General features: G+C 49.0%; 1 protein-coding gene across 2 annotated transcripts in view; it reads right to left on the bottom strand.

The window, feature by feature from the left end:
- LOC122364739 overlaps nt 1-13,714 on the bottom strand; it is a 44,474-nt gene extending 30,760 nt beyond the window's left edge. For both annotated transcript variants that reach the window (XM_043335554.1, XM_043335470.1), the window contains exon 1: nt 13,520-13,714. In XM_043335554.1, coding sequence (XP_043191489.1) covers nt 13,520-13,610 — 91 coding nt within the window. In that variant the 5' untranslated portion in view covers nt 13,611-13,714. The remainder of the gene's footprint in view (nt 1-13,519) is intronic.
- Nucleotides 13,715-15,291: the final 1,577 nt, after the last annotated feature.

The raw sequence follows: 15,291 nt of genomic DNA, 5'->3' as shown, positions 1-15,291 counted from the left end.
GAGATCGGTGGTGCTCCTGGCAGGCCTCTGGTGCCCCTGGCAGGTCTGTGGTGCCCCTGGCAGGCCTGTGTTGACTGGTGCCCCTGCTAGGCCGCTGGTGCCCCTCACAGGCCTGCGGTGCCCCTGGAAGGACTGTGGTGCCCCTGCCCCTAGGGGTGCTCATGGGCCCAACAGGCCCGTTGTGCCCCTGACAGGCCTGTCGTGTATACTTGCTAGACCTGTGGTGCCCCTGCTTCCTGGCAGGCCTGTGGTGCCCCTGGCGGGTCTGTGGCGCCCCTACAAGGCCGTAGTTGCCCGTGACAGGTTTGTGGTGTCCCTGGAAGGACTTTGGTGCCCCTGACAAGCCTGAAGTGTCAAGGACAGACCCTTTATACGCCAGGGTCAAGTTCGTCGGACTGACAACGATTTGCTTACCTGATAACGTTCCTGGTAAGTACTCACTACTCAGCGTCCACACATAGCACATTCATATATACTTGCTTACAACTGGTAAATGTGGTTGTGGCTAAGAGTTAAGATACTGACTGAAAATAAAAAATAAAAAGAAAAAAACTGAAAATGGGGGCCCCACCAAAATGAAGTGGACGAAATCCGTTGAGTTTTTAATTTTGGGTATAGGTAGGGGCACCACTTCGATTCATGACCCTCCCCTTGGAGTTTTCCTGGATCCGCCCCTGTTGGGAGCGCCGGAAGTCGGCAAGGTCACAGTCGGCGGCAGAAATTCGAAAAATCAAAATCTAAATTTTTGAAATCTGATTGTATTTTTGGATTTAGAAGGTCCATTTGCTCCCTATAGAAGCTAATATTGCTGCATATTCCCATTGAGGTGACAAGAATTAGCAAAATAGTGGTGGACAAACACATACATGGCGCTTTTCAAAAATAGTACCGGACGCTGTTCCTCTTGTGACGTCATAGCTCCGTGACCTGACCTGACCCGGTCAAGTTTCTTATACCATATGATAGCCAATACTTGCCCCAACATGCATGGGAAGTTTCATCACGATCCATCAACCGATGTCCGTACCACCGGCAGGAAACCTCAGGCGTTGGCACTCAGTTTGTGAAAATCCGGCCGGAGGTTGTTCCCTTTGTGACGTCATAACTCCGTGACCTGACATGACCCGGTCAATTTTTTTTATCAAAAGATGCGCAAGGTTTGCCCCATACGGTACCAAAAATTTGGCGGCGCTGCGCGCCGCCGTTTTTGCACTATTTCCGAAAAACCTCAGGGGGGGTTGCACCAACCCCCCCCCCCCTACATGGGCGAGGGTTAAATAAAAATGTAGGCAGCTTATCGGGACCAGCTGATGAATGCATTTTGAGTGAACGCACTACAGAACGAAGTTCGGCCAGCGTTGCTGGACGAAGATCAAATTTGGTGGATAAAACTCTAGTTGGACCAGAAACAACGTCAGTGACAGTGTCATTCCTATTCCCAACAACATTAGCACTGGTGGATGAATTAGACCCTAACGAACAGAAGAAGTCATTAAATGACTGTGCTGTATGTATGCTTATCTAGGACCTGAGTGGCCTTTGACCTACCCAAGGTCGAATTTATCAGATCCCACGTATCTCTGCTGGATGAATGAGTTGTGATACTGGACTCAAATTTTAAACGTCGCTCTGAGGAGATGGCACTCCTTACCTGCCGGCGCATGCGCTTATAAAGAGCAATGTCAGCTGGGGAACCAGAGACACGAGACACACGCAGCTGAATAGTCGCTGAACGGATAAGTTGTCTTGTTTCAGCTGAAATACCAAAACCAGATTTATGTTTAAGTGAAATAGTAATGAATGGGGCATGACGATCGATGACAGGAGTTACAGAGTCTGTCCATCCTTTCCAAGCCTCATCAAGAGAAGTATCATCACCTATTTGTGACCAGGAAATCGTCCGTAAATCTCTAGAAAATGACTCAAAATCGATATTTTTCCAGTTGCGGAATGTTATTGCTTTGGGTTTCACCTTAGTTCTCCTTACTTTAATTTTTGCTATCACTAAGTTATGATCGGATGCAATACAGTCTAGCGAAGAGCATTCTGTCACAATAGAAGAATCACTAACAAGAACTATGTCAATGAGGGTGGAACTAGAGCTTGTAATGCGGGTCGGGTGGCTGACGCACTGTTGCAGTCCAGTATTGCCGATGACAGAAAGCAGTGATCGAACGTGGGGAAGGTTTGGTTGAAGCAGATCACAGTTTAAGTCGCCACACAATACAACACATTTACCTGCCGATAAGAGCTTTTGAATCGATAGCTCTAGCGCCTCAAGATCTAATTTAATGCCATCGTACTTGGGCGGTCTATAGACACAACCTATAGCCAGTGCTCGGTTATGGCCACACTGTACATTTATCCAAGTTAACTCAAGCCGGCTGGAGCTATGAAGAGCCGGGCTAGAGAGTTTCGAGAACGTAAGGTCATTGCGGCAGTAGATGGCTACACCGCCGCCCTTCTTCCTCGACCTATCGACTCTACTGGCCAACTTCATACTGGCAATGGGTACATCAGGCTCACCCCTCCTTAGCCAAGTCTCTGTAAGGCACATCACATCAATGTGGTGACGCTTAACATAATCTGACACAATATCTGATGAGGGTGTCAAAGATCTTACGTTCAGGTTACCTACTGATAAGACGTATTTTGATGACGGCACGCGACTATGGCTGATGCTGGTACCCAGCACTCTACATGGACTCGAGACCAAGGCAGCGGCTACTGAAGGCGAGGTACGAGACGCGGGGACTGGGGAACCTGACGATTCCTTGGCTGGCTCATTAACTACACTATGTTTGGGTCTTTGGTGCTCAGACCCTATAAAAAAGTATTTCCTGTCAACTGCAAGATCGATCTGAGGGTCTGCGTGGCACCCTCCCTATTGTAGTGAACTGCGTCTCTCGCTAATCCGCTGAATCTACAGCTGTGCAGAGCCTGCCGCAAGTCAATAAATTTGATGTCAGGACTCTGTGAGCAGAGAGTGCGCAACCTATTGTTGACGCTCTCAGATCTGCTGTAGATGAAGGATCCGGTGTCCTTTCTTGGGATTATACTACATATAAACACATCGCTTACACCATCCCTACGCTTAGTTTGGTCAGCTAAACTGAATATATCCTTTGCGACCAGTTCGGATCCTTTGCGAGTTACGTCATTAGTCCCAGCATGTATAACAACCCGTTTAGCACCACATTTGCGTATGGCCTGGCTGATGTCCTGTCTCACGTGCTCGGTAGTGGCACCTGAGATGGAGTGAAAAGCGGGTTTACTGGGGCCGCGTTTACTCATTCCCTCGAGGCGCCTCACGTTGGAGTCGCCGATCACCAGCAGAGAAGTCCCTACATTAGCGGGCTGGCGACCGGCGTGCCGTTCTCCAGCGGTCGTCCGGTGTTGGCGAGATAAGTCCTCAGCTGTCAGTAGCTGAGCTGTGTGTCAGCCTCTGCTGGGTACTGGGCATGACACGCTGAAGAGCGTTCAGGTTGACAGCCGTTCTGCTGCAATGACTGAACCAGCTGCCTCACCTGACTGATGTCTTCAGCCATCCTGTCCATTTTAAGCTGTGTCAGTCGCACTGCCTCCATCACATCCATCAGAGTGACCGCCAGGAATGATGGTCCAGGCACAGGCTCAGATGGCTCAGTCGGCGGCGACCGATTGTGTGACAGTGGCTTCTCGGACGGCGGCTGGGAAGGCACAGATAGCGGCTGTGGCAGCTCTGATGGCGGCTGCTGCCTCTCAGGAGGCGGCTGCTGCTGCTCGGGTGGCGGCTGCTGCCTCTCGGGTGGCGGCTGCTGCCTCTCAGGAGGCGGCTGCTGCCTCTCAGGTGGCGACTGCTGCCTCTCGGGTGGCGGCTGCTGCCTCTCAGGTGGCGGCGGCTGCTGCTGCTCGGGTGGCAGCTGCCGCCTCTCGGGTGGCGGCTGCTGCCTCTCAGGTGACGGCTGCTGCTGCTCGGGTGGCGGCTGCCGCCTCTCGGGTGGCGGGTGCCACTGCTCGGGTGGCGGCTGCTGCTGCCTCTCAGGTGGCGGCTGCTGCTGCTCAGGTGGCGGCTGCTGCCTCTCGGGTGGCGGCTGCTGCCTCCCAGGTGGCAGCTGCTGCTGCTCGGGTAGCGGCTGCTGCCTCTCGGGTGGCGGCTGCTGCCTCTCAGGTGGCGGCTGCTGCTGCTCTGGTGGCGGCTGCTGCCTCTCGGGTGGCGGCTGCTGCCTCTCGGGTGGCGGCTGCCGCCTCTCAGGTGGCGGCTGCTGCCTCTCTGGTGGCGGCTGCTGCTGCTCGGATGGTGAGCCTATGTGGTTTCGGAGGGCGCGTGCGGAGCCATCACCACGGTCACCACCTGTAGGCTGTAATGGTGAGCCTTGTAGATGTGACTGGTGATTGTCACAGTCCTGAGAATGAATAGGACATATCCATTCTGTGACAAGTTCACCGATCCTCTGTTCCTCACAGCGACTATGAACGAAACTGCAGCAGTCAGCAAATGTGCACTTGATCACTGCATTTGCTCTAGTGCGGGACCGCAACACGAGTCGATCGGAGGCCTTGTTACACACCGTGCATGTTGAAGACTCGTCAGTTCTTTGGGCACTGCATGCGCGTTCAATATCAGTGTCGTTCACAGCATGCGTTGGGCCAGGGTTGAGCTCCACGTCACCAGCTAATAGTAGTAAGAGGACAAGATACAAACGTCTATTGTCATACTTGCGGTGGTGTCGCTTGCAGGGAGCTGGGCGTGGGAGTATGACGGTCAGCTGAGCAGGGACCCTGCAGCTAGACCAGGGTGAGTACTCCACGGTATCTTGCCTTTGACTCACAGCGGTCAAAATCACAGCTGTAAGCAGTACGTATGTGTAGACCCTTCCGAACATGGTTGAGACTCCGTTTAGTTCAAGACGAATAACTTGCTAGTGAACATATATGTCACTATGTAGTGTCACATTCAAAGTTGGTGACTACTCGAAGAAGACGTCTTGTAACAACGTCACGTGCTTGGTCAAATCAGGGTCTTGCAAGGGTTTTAGGAATTTATTCAGGCCAAAATTCCACAAAACACACCAAAGTTGGAGAACGATATTGAAAATAATTCTCACCTTTAGGACTTATCTTCGCGGCCCATAACAGATAAAGCTTGAGAGAATCTATGTACATTCAAGTCAGCTTGTAGTTAAACGTCATATCTTCATACGAAGAGTTCAAAAACCAGCGCCAAATCATGCCACAGGTGCGCCGAAGACATCGTGGAGGTAAGATAGTCCTTTTTAATAATTATACGAACTTAATTGCGACGAAACACTATGCAACTTGTCTTATGCAACAGAGAAAGACGTTCGCAATAGGAGATGCCCAATAACACTGCTAAAACCTTCAGCAAATATTCGATTTCTATCAGAGCTTTTGATGTCTAAAAAGCCAACTGAGAGATATAACTTTAGAGATATAACAAAACGCATGCCCTCCTAAATCATGGAAAACTGTACATAAACATTGCGTATGTTCAGCATTGAACATTCCACTATCAAACTGGCTGATTAGAATCCCACCGCACGCTCTTATCTTATACTCGATACTCGATATGGATGGCCTGATGCCACCTTTATCAAAGCGATCGTCATCCATCATTGTCCCGTTCTTGGTGCGGAACGGCCCCGGATAGCCGCACAATACTCCTTCAGAAATAGTGATGTATCGGCGTTAGATATGACCGGACAATGCGCCCAACCACGTCCCGGTCGGGTGCATCGACCTGTGATGACCGCCGAGGGCACCATATCGAGATAATCGAGCTGAGGCTGAGCAGGCAAACAGTGGCCGGTCTGAACCAGCCTTGGGGACCGTTATCGGGCCTCCAGTACCGGCGGGGCACGGACGGTGCTCCACCACTCCGCGGGGAGCGACAACAAGGTCGTTACCGGTGTTTGCAACCTATATAGAGGATAAATGCTGCCACCGGGAGCTTTTTGTAGGCCCAGTAGCCGATTCCCGTGGTGGTCAGTTTCGTGCTGCAGTGAAAAAGGCTTCTGCAGCAGTGCAGAGGTGGAACAAAGTGATCGGCATTTTGAACGAAAATACTGCACAGAAGCACGGTGCTGCAGCCTGCACTGCAGGCGAAGAAAGTTGACGTGGATTGGTGGGCCACCATAAGTGGCATGGGTGCAACGTGCATTAATGGTCTAAATCTGATCGTTGGATTTGGCCATCACTCATCATTGCCAATCAGCATGGTCTGCTGACTCACGGTTAAGCACTGCAATGTATTGAATGGTCTCACGAGCTCCTATAGGTCGTGAATGTGTAGCGCCGTTAACTTTTGCCGTGCTACTGTCGCGAATGCTCCCTTAGGTGTACCCAAGCTAGGCCAAGACTCATGGGCCTCGGTGGTCCACCATGAAACACGGTGGCTTGCCATAGTTGTTTATCGTGCCATATCACGCCATATCTTGCCGTTATGCTATCGTAGATTAAGACGGTCCACCTTAAACCGTGGCGGAATCCTACCGACCGGACCGTGCACGCTACAGAAGATCTCGCTCAATCCGCCCCAGACAGCGCTGCATGGCAGACTTCTCTCTCAGGTCAGATTTAGATACCGAGCCTACAGCATGGCAATCGATGCGGTTGATATCCGTCACTCACATTTCTGGTGATATCTCTCAGTTCGCAGCCATTTTACACGGCTGATGTCTTTCAGGTTGCTGTTCTGGTTCTATACCGTTGACATCCTTCAGTTTGCTGTTCGATACGGCTGATATCCGTCAGTACGGCTGATATGCGTCAGTGATAAGTCGTTCAATAGATGCGACTGACATCCGCAAATACAACTAATGTCTTTCAGCACGGCTGTTGACCGTCAGTTGGCCGCTCGATTCGGCTGATGCCCGCAATGAATTGGACCATCTCCTGGTCGACCCGAGAACAGCAGGCGCTGATGGTGGCTAAAAGCATCGTTAAAAAAAAAACGATCTTGCGGGACGCCTTCCTCCCTCCGTCTTTTACGGGAGCCAAGAGACTATAGGGAGCTAACAACGGCTCACAGAGGGTGGCTAGTCCTCGCGCGGTTCCGGCAGTCATCTCGTTTATGTGTAGTCACATGCCGGCTGTTCTGGCTACGCGCACCACTGCACTCTGTTACCGTCGAGCCGATTTTGACGGACTTAGACAAGCGCTTAGAGCAGTACCGTGGTCAATGTTAGATGGTATGCATCCGGATGAAGCCGTGTCCTTGTTTTATACGATTGTCGATGGTGCCGTACGCGATTTCATCCCTACTGTCACGATGAAAAAGCGATTTCCACCCTGGTTTGATGCTGGTGTCAGGCGAGCTCTCAAACTCAAGCAGGCTGCGTTTGAGAGACTCAAACGTCACCCGGGTGATGTTCAGATCAAAGAAGATTTTGTCAGGAAGCGATCGGAATTTAAGAGACTGTCTGGTGATGGACATGACCGTTATCTGTCTAGTCTTGTTCGAGACTTTGCGACTAACCCGAAGCGTTTTTGGACATTTTTGAAGTGTTTCAGGCAGAACAGGGGCATGGCAGTGTTAGATGACCATGGCGTGAAGGTCGCGGATGACGTAGGCAGAGCCAACCTTCTAAACTCTACCTTTTCAAAAAAGTTTTCCAACCCACGCATCACCCATTTTCCAGTCATCTCGCAGGCCAGTCAGGACAATATCATGTCCTTCAACGTCACGATGGAGACGGTGCGCGATCTCCTGAGAAACGTCCCAGTAGGTAAAGCATGTGGCCCAGATGGCCTGAGTGCCCGCCTACTGCGTGAGTGCTCCGACGAGCTTGCTGTCCCCCTATGTAAAATTTTCTCGTCTTCTCTGTCTTCCGGTATTTTCCCTGAACAGTGGGCTGAGGCAAACATTGTTCCGATATTCAAAAAAGGTTCTCGCAGTTCACCCGAAAATTATCGTTCAGTATCACTTCTCCCAATTTGTGCCAAAATCTTCGAAAAGGTAGTCGGTCAGCAACTCATGCATCATGTTCAGCCACTACTTTCGTCCTATCAGCATGGCTTTATGCCGGGCCGATCTTGCGCCACAAATCTGGCTACCTTTCTGTCCAGTGGATATGACGCAATATCTGAGGGTGTCCAACTTGATGCGGTATACACAGATTTTTCAAGTGCATTCCAGAGCGTTAACCATCGTCTTTTACTGTACAAACTGGAACACATGTATGGTGTGAGAGGGTTGGCTCTGAAGTGGCTGTCGTCATATTTAGGAAGGCGCAAGCAACGAGTTGTTTTAAACGGCAAGGTGTCAGAGTGGGCCCCAGTCGTCTCAGGAACGCCGGAGGGCGGTTTGCTCAGTCCGATGCTTTTTTCGCTCCTTGTGAACGACCTGCCATCTGTCGTCAAGACAGATTGCTTGATGTTTGCCGATGATTTGAAGATTTTTCAGAAAGTTAGAAATCACGATGATGTACAAAGGCTCCAGAACGATATTGATGCTGTAACGGAATGGGCGGCGGTCTGGGGGCTCAAGCTGAATCCCTCGAAGTGTAAAACTTTTAAAATCACGCTCAAAAGAGACATATATCCATCTGTGTATCAAATCAGTGGTAGCACTCTGCAGGAAGTGACTTCGATTCGTGATTTGGGTGTGGTACTTGACCGAAAACTTACTTTTGCAGACCATACAAATGTGATTATTTCAAAGGCCAATCGGGCACTAGGGCTACTCATGCGGAGCCTCCAGGCGACCTCTCCGCGGTGCAAACTGGACAGGAGAGCAGTGTTCGCGGCATTCAATGCAAATGTTAGGGCCATCCTAGAGTACTGTTCTGTAGTTTGGGCCGGTGCTTCCAAGTGTCATCTCGTGCGTTTGGAACGTGTCCAACACAAGTTTTTGATTTGGCTGGCAAACATGACGAACGTTCACCATGACTCGATTGAATATCATTACCTGCTGAAGCTGTTCGACGTGAGATCGCTACATGCCAGGCGCATTGAGAGTGACATTATATTTTTGTGCAAGGTATTCAAAGGTTCGGTGTCATCCTCTCATCTTCTACGGTCGTTCTCGTTACACGCTCCGCTCAGAGCGACACGCAGCGCTGTGTCGACATTGTTCCATGTGCCGCGTGGGCGAGTGAACTGCATTGCAAACGGCCTGTTTACGCGCTGTCCTCGTGCCACCAACAAATTTCTGGAAGCCCAGCCTCAAACTGATGTGTTATGTGATCCTGTTGGAAGCATCAAGAGGCGCCTCGTCCTCTATACCGGATCCGTGAGACTCTAGGGCAATGTACATGAGAATACTGTTTTTATTATGATAGTTTATTGTGCATGTTTTTTTCGTATTTTATCTTTTGACTTCACCTATCATAGGGATCATGCCTGTTGGTGATATTATGCAATACAAGAATACAAGAAAAGCCAACGACGGCTTTCTTGGAAATGGGAACGCTTCCACCGTCCTTCCAGAGATCGAGGGAGGGCTAACAGTACGAGAAGCCAACGTCCACTTGGGACGGCTTCCTCTGTTCTTTCAGGAGCCCAGCTGAAGCCGCTGGGGATTCACGGCCCGCTGGGGATTGAGGGTGACTCTTTTTGTCTTTCCAGGAGCCAAGGGATCCATGTGGAAATGTCTCTCTCTCCTCTCTCTCTCTCTCTCTCTCTCTCTCTCTCTCTCTCTCTCTCTCTCTCTCTCTCTCTCTCTCTCTCTCTCTCTTCGTCCTTACGGGAACGGAGATACCTACATACATGCTACATGCGTCCCTAACGTTTCACCAGGAACCCATGGGGCAAGTCGGCCAGCTGGGAATTGAGGACGACTCCCTTCGTTCTCTCAAGTACCAAAGAATGTACCCATGACCCGCAGGGAACACTTCCCTCCGTCCTTGCTAGAGTTGCAAAATTTCCCTACCGCACTACCGGCATGCCGGTAATTTTTCACTACCGCAGGTTTATTCGTGGTATCTGGCATGTCTTGCCGGTAGCATGTCGGTATTTTTGATTTTGTGCCCAAAAAAAATCATCAGCAAATGATTCAAACTTTGGACACTAAGAGGCTCTCAAATTGTAGTAACAGCAATATTAGCCACTGCAAGATACATTTTGTGGTAGAAGTTCCATTGCTAAGTGTAGGGGTAACACATGGACCTCAGCATTTCACACTAAATTCACAAGGTTGGTTATAATTAGAATTAGAATCTACTGTGGTCTATAAAAGGAAGAATACTCATTCATGTTGCAAAAGCACGATAAACTAGTAAGTCTAATGGTAGGTAATACGTATAGCACAATGAAATAAATAAATGCTAATGACAACATTCCCTAGGGGAAAAGGCAGAATCAAAACACCCAAAAACACAATGTTTGGAAACTGGCCTTGAGTCCTGAGAATGAGATCTTGAGATGTGGTCTGAGAAACTCTACAAAGAATTTGACACTAAAATCCAGCTGAAAAGGCAGGTGTTAGGTAGCCCTGAGCCTGACTTTGGTCCCATAATTAGATGAAAATGGATTTGAACTGGCATTTTGTCTTATCTTTACAAGAAAACACATCATCCAGGCAAAATTGACAAAAAGTGGCGCAAATCATTAGACAACCAAGGATTTACTTTTAAGATTCTCTCTCCCCTAATGAATGGATGTAATCTGATGACGTAATATTTATTCATATACCCTTTTGGTTGAATAACTGAAGAGAAATGAATTTCTTTGCAGTGAATTACACTACAATGTTGATTTCATTATAATCTGATATTGTGTTGGATAATTTTTATCAATATAATCATTCACGAGGCAGTGGCTTGCAGTCATTGAACTCTTTTTTTTGCAGCGTTTTAATCAGCTGGTTAAAAGCCTCTGTTATGGCGCATCTGTTTCGAAATCGATAACCTTGTGTTTGTTCCCGCTTGAGGTTGGAAAGGATGGAAGATATCGTTTTAGGTATACATATTATTTGGTGACTATTCTCAGGACCAGTGAGTTATTAACACATTTTGTTACATGATTCGTATCTTATTCACGAACCAGCAAGCCATAGTTGATAGGAAAAAGTTGAGATGTTGATCTCGCTTCCTCAGTTAGGAAGATGGCCGAATCTGTACTTGTTTACCTATGTTTTGACCATCTAGATTTTAAACATTTGGCTGGTGCCTGCAACATTTTAGGAGAATATGGAAAATTAGAACACCTGTAAAATGTAAATGTGATTACTGCTCACTATCCAGTCTTCAAAAACACATTTCAGTAATTCAAGTCCTTTTTGTCCTCACCTTTTTGATGAATGTAATAGTTATTTGTAGGCAATACTTCTTTGAGTACAGGTGATATTTTAACAGTTATAGACTGGAATTAAGTTTCAAAATTGTGGGTATTTGTGGGGCCAACTCAGCCAAAATCAGCCTGCTGGTATTTGTGGTTGGACAATGGATGGCTGTTGGGTGGGAGGGGTACTGAAACTGCCAAAATGTGGCATCTCTTGCAGGGGTAAGCTAGAATCAAGAATGCAGGTTTTTTAGTGTGCCGGTAATTTGGCGGTTTTTTTGCTTGGGGCGTGGTAGCATGCCGGTATCCCAGAAAATTTTTGTGGGGCGGGGCGGTGCCGGTAGCAGCCTTTGGGGAAAACTTTGCAACTCTAGTCCTTGCGGAAGCTGAGAGAGCTAACCATGGTTTGGTAGGGATGTCTCCCTTCGTCCTTACGGGATCCGAAAAAAAATCTAATAACGGCTCACTGGGGGAGTGAACACGTCTTTCTTTGTCTTTCCAGGAGCTAAGGGATCTAAAGGAGTGGGGATGTTTATTTCCGTCCTTAGGGGAACTGAGGGCTTAGCCAGGAGCCTGCAGTGAGCTCAGTACATCCCTTCCTCTTCAGGAATCGAAGAGCAGCCCAAGGCCTCCTGGGGACATTTCCCTCTCCCGCGTCCTTCCAGTTCCAGGAGCCGAAACAGACTGCTGTATCTGACATTGGAATTGGCTTCCTGGCGTCGACAGTTCGAGGAAGAACGCGTCGGCGGGTGGCAATTTTAGAAACTATGGCGAAAAGAAGGCCAGAGACTGAAACGCCTGTGATTGGATTCTGGTTAGGTGACCAGCGGACTCGCTGCATTCAGTGGTCTGAAGGGGCCTCACTGATGTAGAAAAGGAGTTCCGAGAGCTGTGCGGTAGCCAGATCTTCATATTTCCAAACGTTAGCTTTTGAGCTACAGCTCTAGGTGGTAATTGAAGCATATATTGGTATTCGTGAGGGTTCCTGCTATAAGCGCTTTGGATGCGCGCTTTTACATATCATTGCGGCTAATGCTGTTATTGAGCGATGAGCCGTCGCAATAGCGACACTTGAGACATGACAGGTGATTGGCGGCGACTACTTTCTAGCGAGCACGCAGCGGTATCATCACTGCAAAGGTAGTGACGGTCTTATTGATCCGCAGGACAGTTTATGAATAGTCTGCACCACTATATCTGTCACACTCTACGATAAAAGTCTGGTATATGTAATGTTTTGTGTCTTGAAGTTCCTTAGGCACTGAATGGTTCTCGTCATTCGTCTATTCATTGAATGGACGTGCTGCTACGTGCTGAAGTGTGAAGGAAGAATTATGACAAGACATTCAGATTCCCAAAACGGTAGGTTTTCAAGAGTGCTATCGCTGTGCCTGAAAAGATGTGGGTGCTTTCCAAGGATGTCACCAAGGCATGACTTCCACAGCCACCGGACTTCACACCCACAGCGTTCTTTCTGTGTAGGAACACATGGGCTGATGTCTTCGAGGACAGCTCACGGAGCCTGGAGGAGCTCAAATATGTTGTTTTACGAGTATATCGTATATCTATGTCCAACGTATATTCTCGGAGATACACATTACAAAAGAAGTAAATGATAACGTTTTATGGGGGACCATGTATGTCTCTGTGTTTGTCTGTGTCTCCCTGTCTCTCTGTGTGTTCACTGTTCACTGTTCAGGACCAGGGGCGAAGGAGCTTCCTATACAGATGGTGGGCGGCTGCCCCACCAACTTGGCATTTTGCTCCACCAATAAGCGTTTTTCCTCACCAACTTTAGCTCATTTGTAGGACTGTGGTCGTTGGCAAATAAATCCTTTTCGCATCGAGGAGCTTTGACAGGTCTTTGCAATGCAAAAGATTATCTCTATAATTATAGCAATGTTTCAGTCTAGCATTTCATTTAGATCTGGCAATCAGACACTAAGTTTGACGACTTTTTGCCCCACCAACTTCACTGAAAAAGCTCCACCCATGTTCAGGACTGACCTGGCGTCTCCTGCGGCCGCGGCACAGCTCTTATGTCTCTGTGTGTCTCTGTGTGTCTCTGTGTGTCTCTGTATCTGTAGTGACTGGCCTCCTGGCGTCTCCTGCGGCCGCGGCACGGCTCCTGTCTCTGTAACTTTGTGTCTGTGTGTCTCTGTGTATGTTGCTCCGTCTCTGTGTGTTTTTGGACTGACCTCCTGGCGTCTCCTGCGGCCGCGGCACGGCTCTTATGTCTCTGTGTGTCTCTGTGTGTCTCTGTGTGTCTTTGTGTGTCTCTGCATCTGTAGTGACTGACCTCCTGGCGTCTCCTGCGGCCGCGGCACGGCTCCGGCGCCTCCCAGCACCACCAGGCAGATCCCGACCACGGCCGCCCACCACCGGGCCATGCTGGTCGCCACGCACGCCCGCGCCCGCCGCCCGGCCTCACTCCGCGCGCATACCGCAGTCAGTCGCCCGTCGCCGCCGTCGCACGCGCCCGCGCCGCGCCGGCCCGTCGACACCGACTAACGTCGACGGCGACGAGCCGCCCGGCCGACGGCGGGCGGCGCCGACGGCCGACGCAGGGGGAGGGGGACCGTGAGGGGCGTGGCATTACGGGGAACCGGAGAAGGAAGTGCGCTCGGTAATGTGCCGACTGAGCCCCCATCATCAGACCAGGCTGCGGCTTTCTTGCTCGTTTCCGTACACCGATAAGGAAACGATGAACGTTTTGGGGCGAATGGCAGCTGTAAGCGACTCGAGAAAAAAAATTCAGTGAGGCAGACAACTACATGACATAAAGACACACATCACAGCGCTTCGTAAACGGCAGTGGGTGCTTCGCTACAGAGCCATATCAATATTCGATGCACCACACTTTTTGCAATGTCGCAATGCCGGTCGGCCGTCCAGGGCGTGTGTCATTTCGCTGGACAGTGTCTTCCATAAACTTCGCTCCGATGAGCGTTTCAGTCAGCAAATTTATGGGGTCATGAATCGCCTGTCAAGCATGTTCAGATACTTGTATTTATTCTTTTGTTGATCTCTCTATTGCAGTGGACGTAGTTTCAGTCTGGTGGTATCGTGTAGCCGCTGGGCAGGGGTTCGTTATCTCAGTTTGGTATGGTGTTGCAACGTGCGTATCTTGACGATAGTTCGCCGCGGCATGTGTGGATTGCTCCTGATCGTAAATACATACGTACATACATACATAATAATGCATATATAATATAATATAATGATATAATGATATATAATATAATAAATATAATGCATATATAATGTGAGGCAAACAGCCTTTGAGAGGAAGGTTATCGCAGTTTTTACATGGTTGGATAGATGATGCCAACAGTATTGATGTGCATATAGCATGCGATTATGCTAGCTAATACCCGCACGGCATCGTTGCATTACTCGTATCTGGTTGAGATGTAACCAATCAAACGCGCCTGCCGACCAAAGTGCACATCGGCATTCTTTTGCGCAGACCTAACTCATTTCACTTTACCTAATACGATAAGCTGTTCATCTATGGAAGTATTGTCCCGCACATGTGCTATGTGTGGGTAACTGGGTAAAGCAACAACCATTTAAAACACAATTAGACAGCAATGACAGTGCAACTGATCCATTACGGAAGCAGGGTATATAAGGCTCAGGTCTTAAGTACGTCGGTTTGCTTCTTCTTGTATCGTATTGGAACTTAATTATGATCATCGATCATTCTGATGGCCTCGTTAAAAGCTTATGAGCATTCAACAGGGACCATTGACGTTGAACGTTTCTAACAGAAGCGAATCGAAACGGAACTGGTTGTACGCTTATCCACGCTAAGTAGTAGAAAAAAGACTGCTAAATCTGCAACATTTGTGACCTTTTCACAAAAAGTAGCAGAAATGGTGTAGCTTAGATGAGAGTATCAAAGACTCACATTTGTATACGTTATTATGCGCACAATTTTCTGCGATTCGTTTATTATAAGCTGCAATGGGCACAGCAGAGTCATACCACTTATCATGTGGTATGCTTTAACCCGCGCATGACTGGGGTATTTTCCATAACGTGAGTGACTGGGGGGGGGGCTCTCCA

The sequence above is a fragment of the Amphibalanus amphitrite genome, unplaced genomic scaffold (assembly GCF_019059575.1).
Source record: "Amphibalanus amphitrite isolate SeventyFive unplaced genomic scaffold, NRLGWU_Aamphi_draft 000003F_arrow, whole genome shotgun sequence".
NCBI lineage: Eukaryota > Metazoa > Arthropoda > Thecostraca > Balanomorpha > Balanidae > Amphibalanus > Amphibalanus amphitrite.
This window is presented reverse-complemented; position numbering and strand designations above follow the sequence as displayed.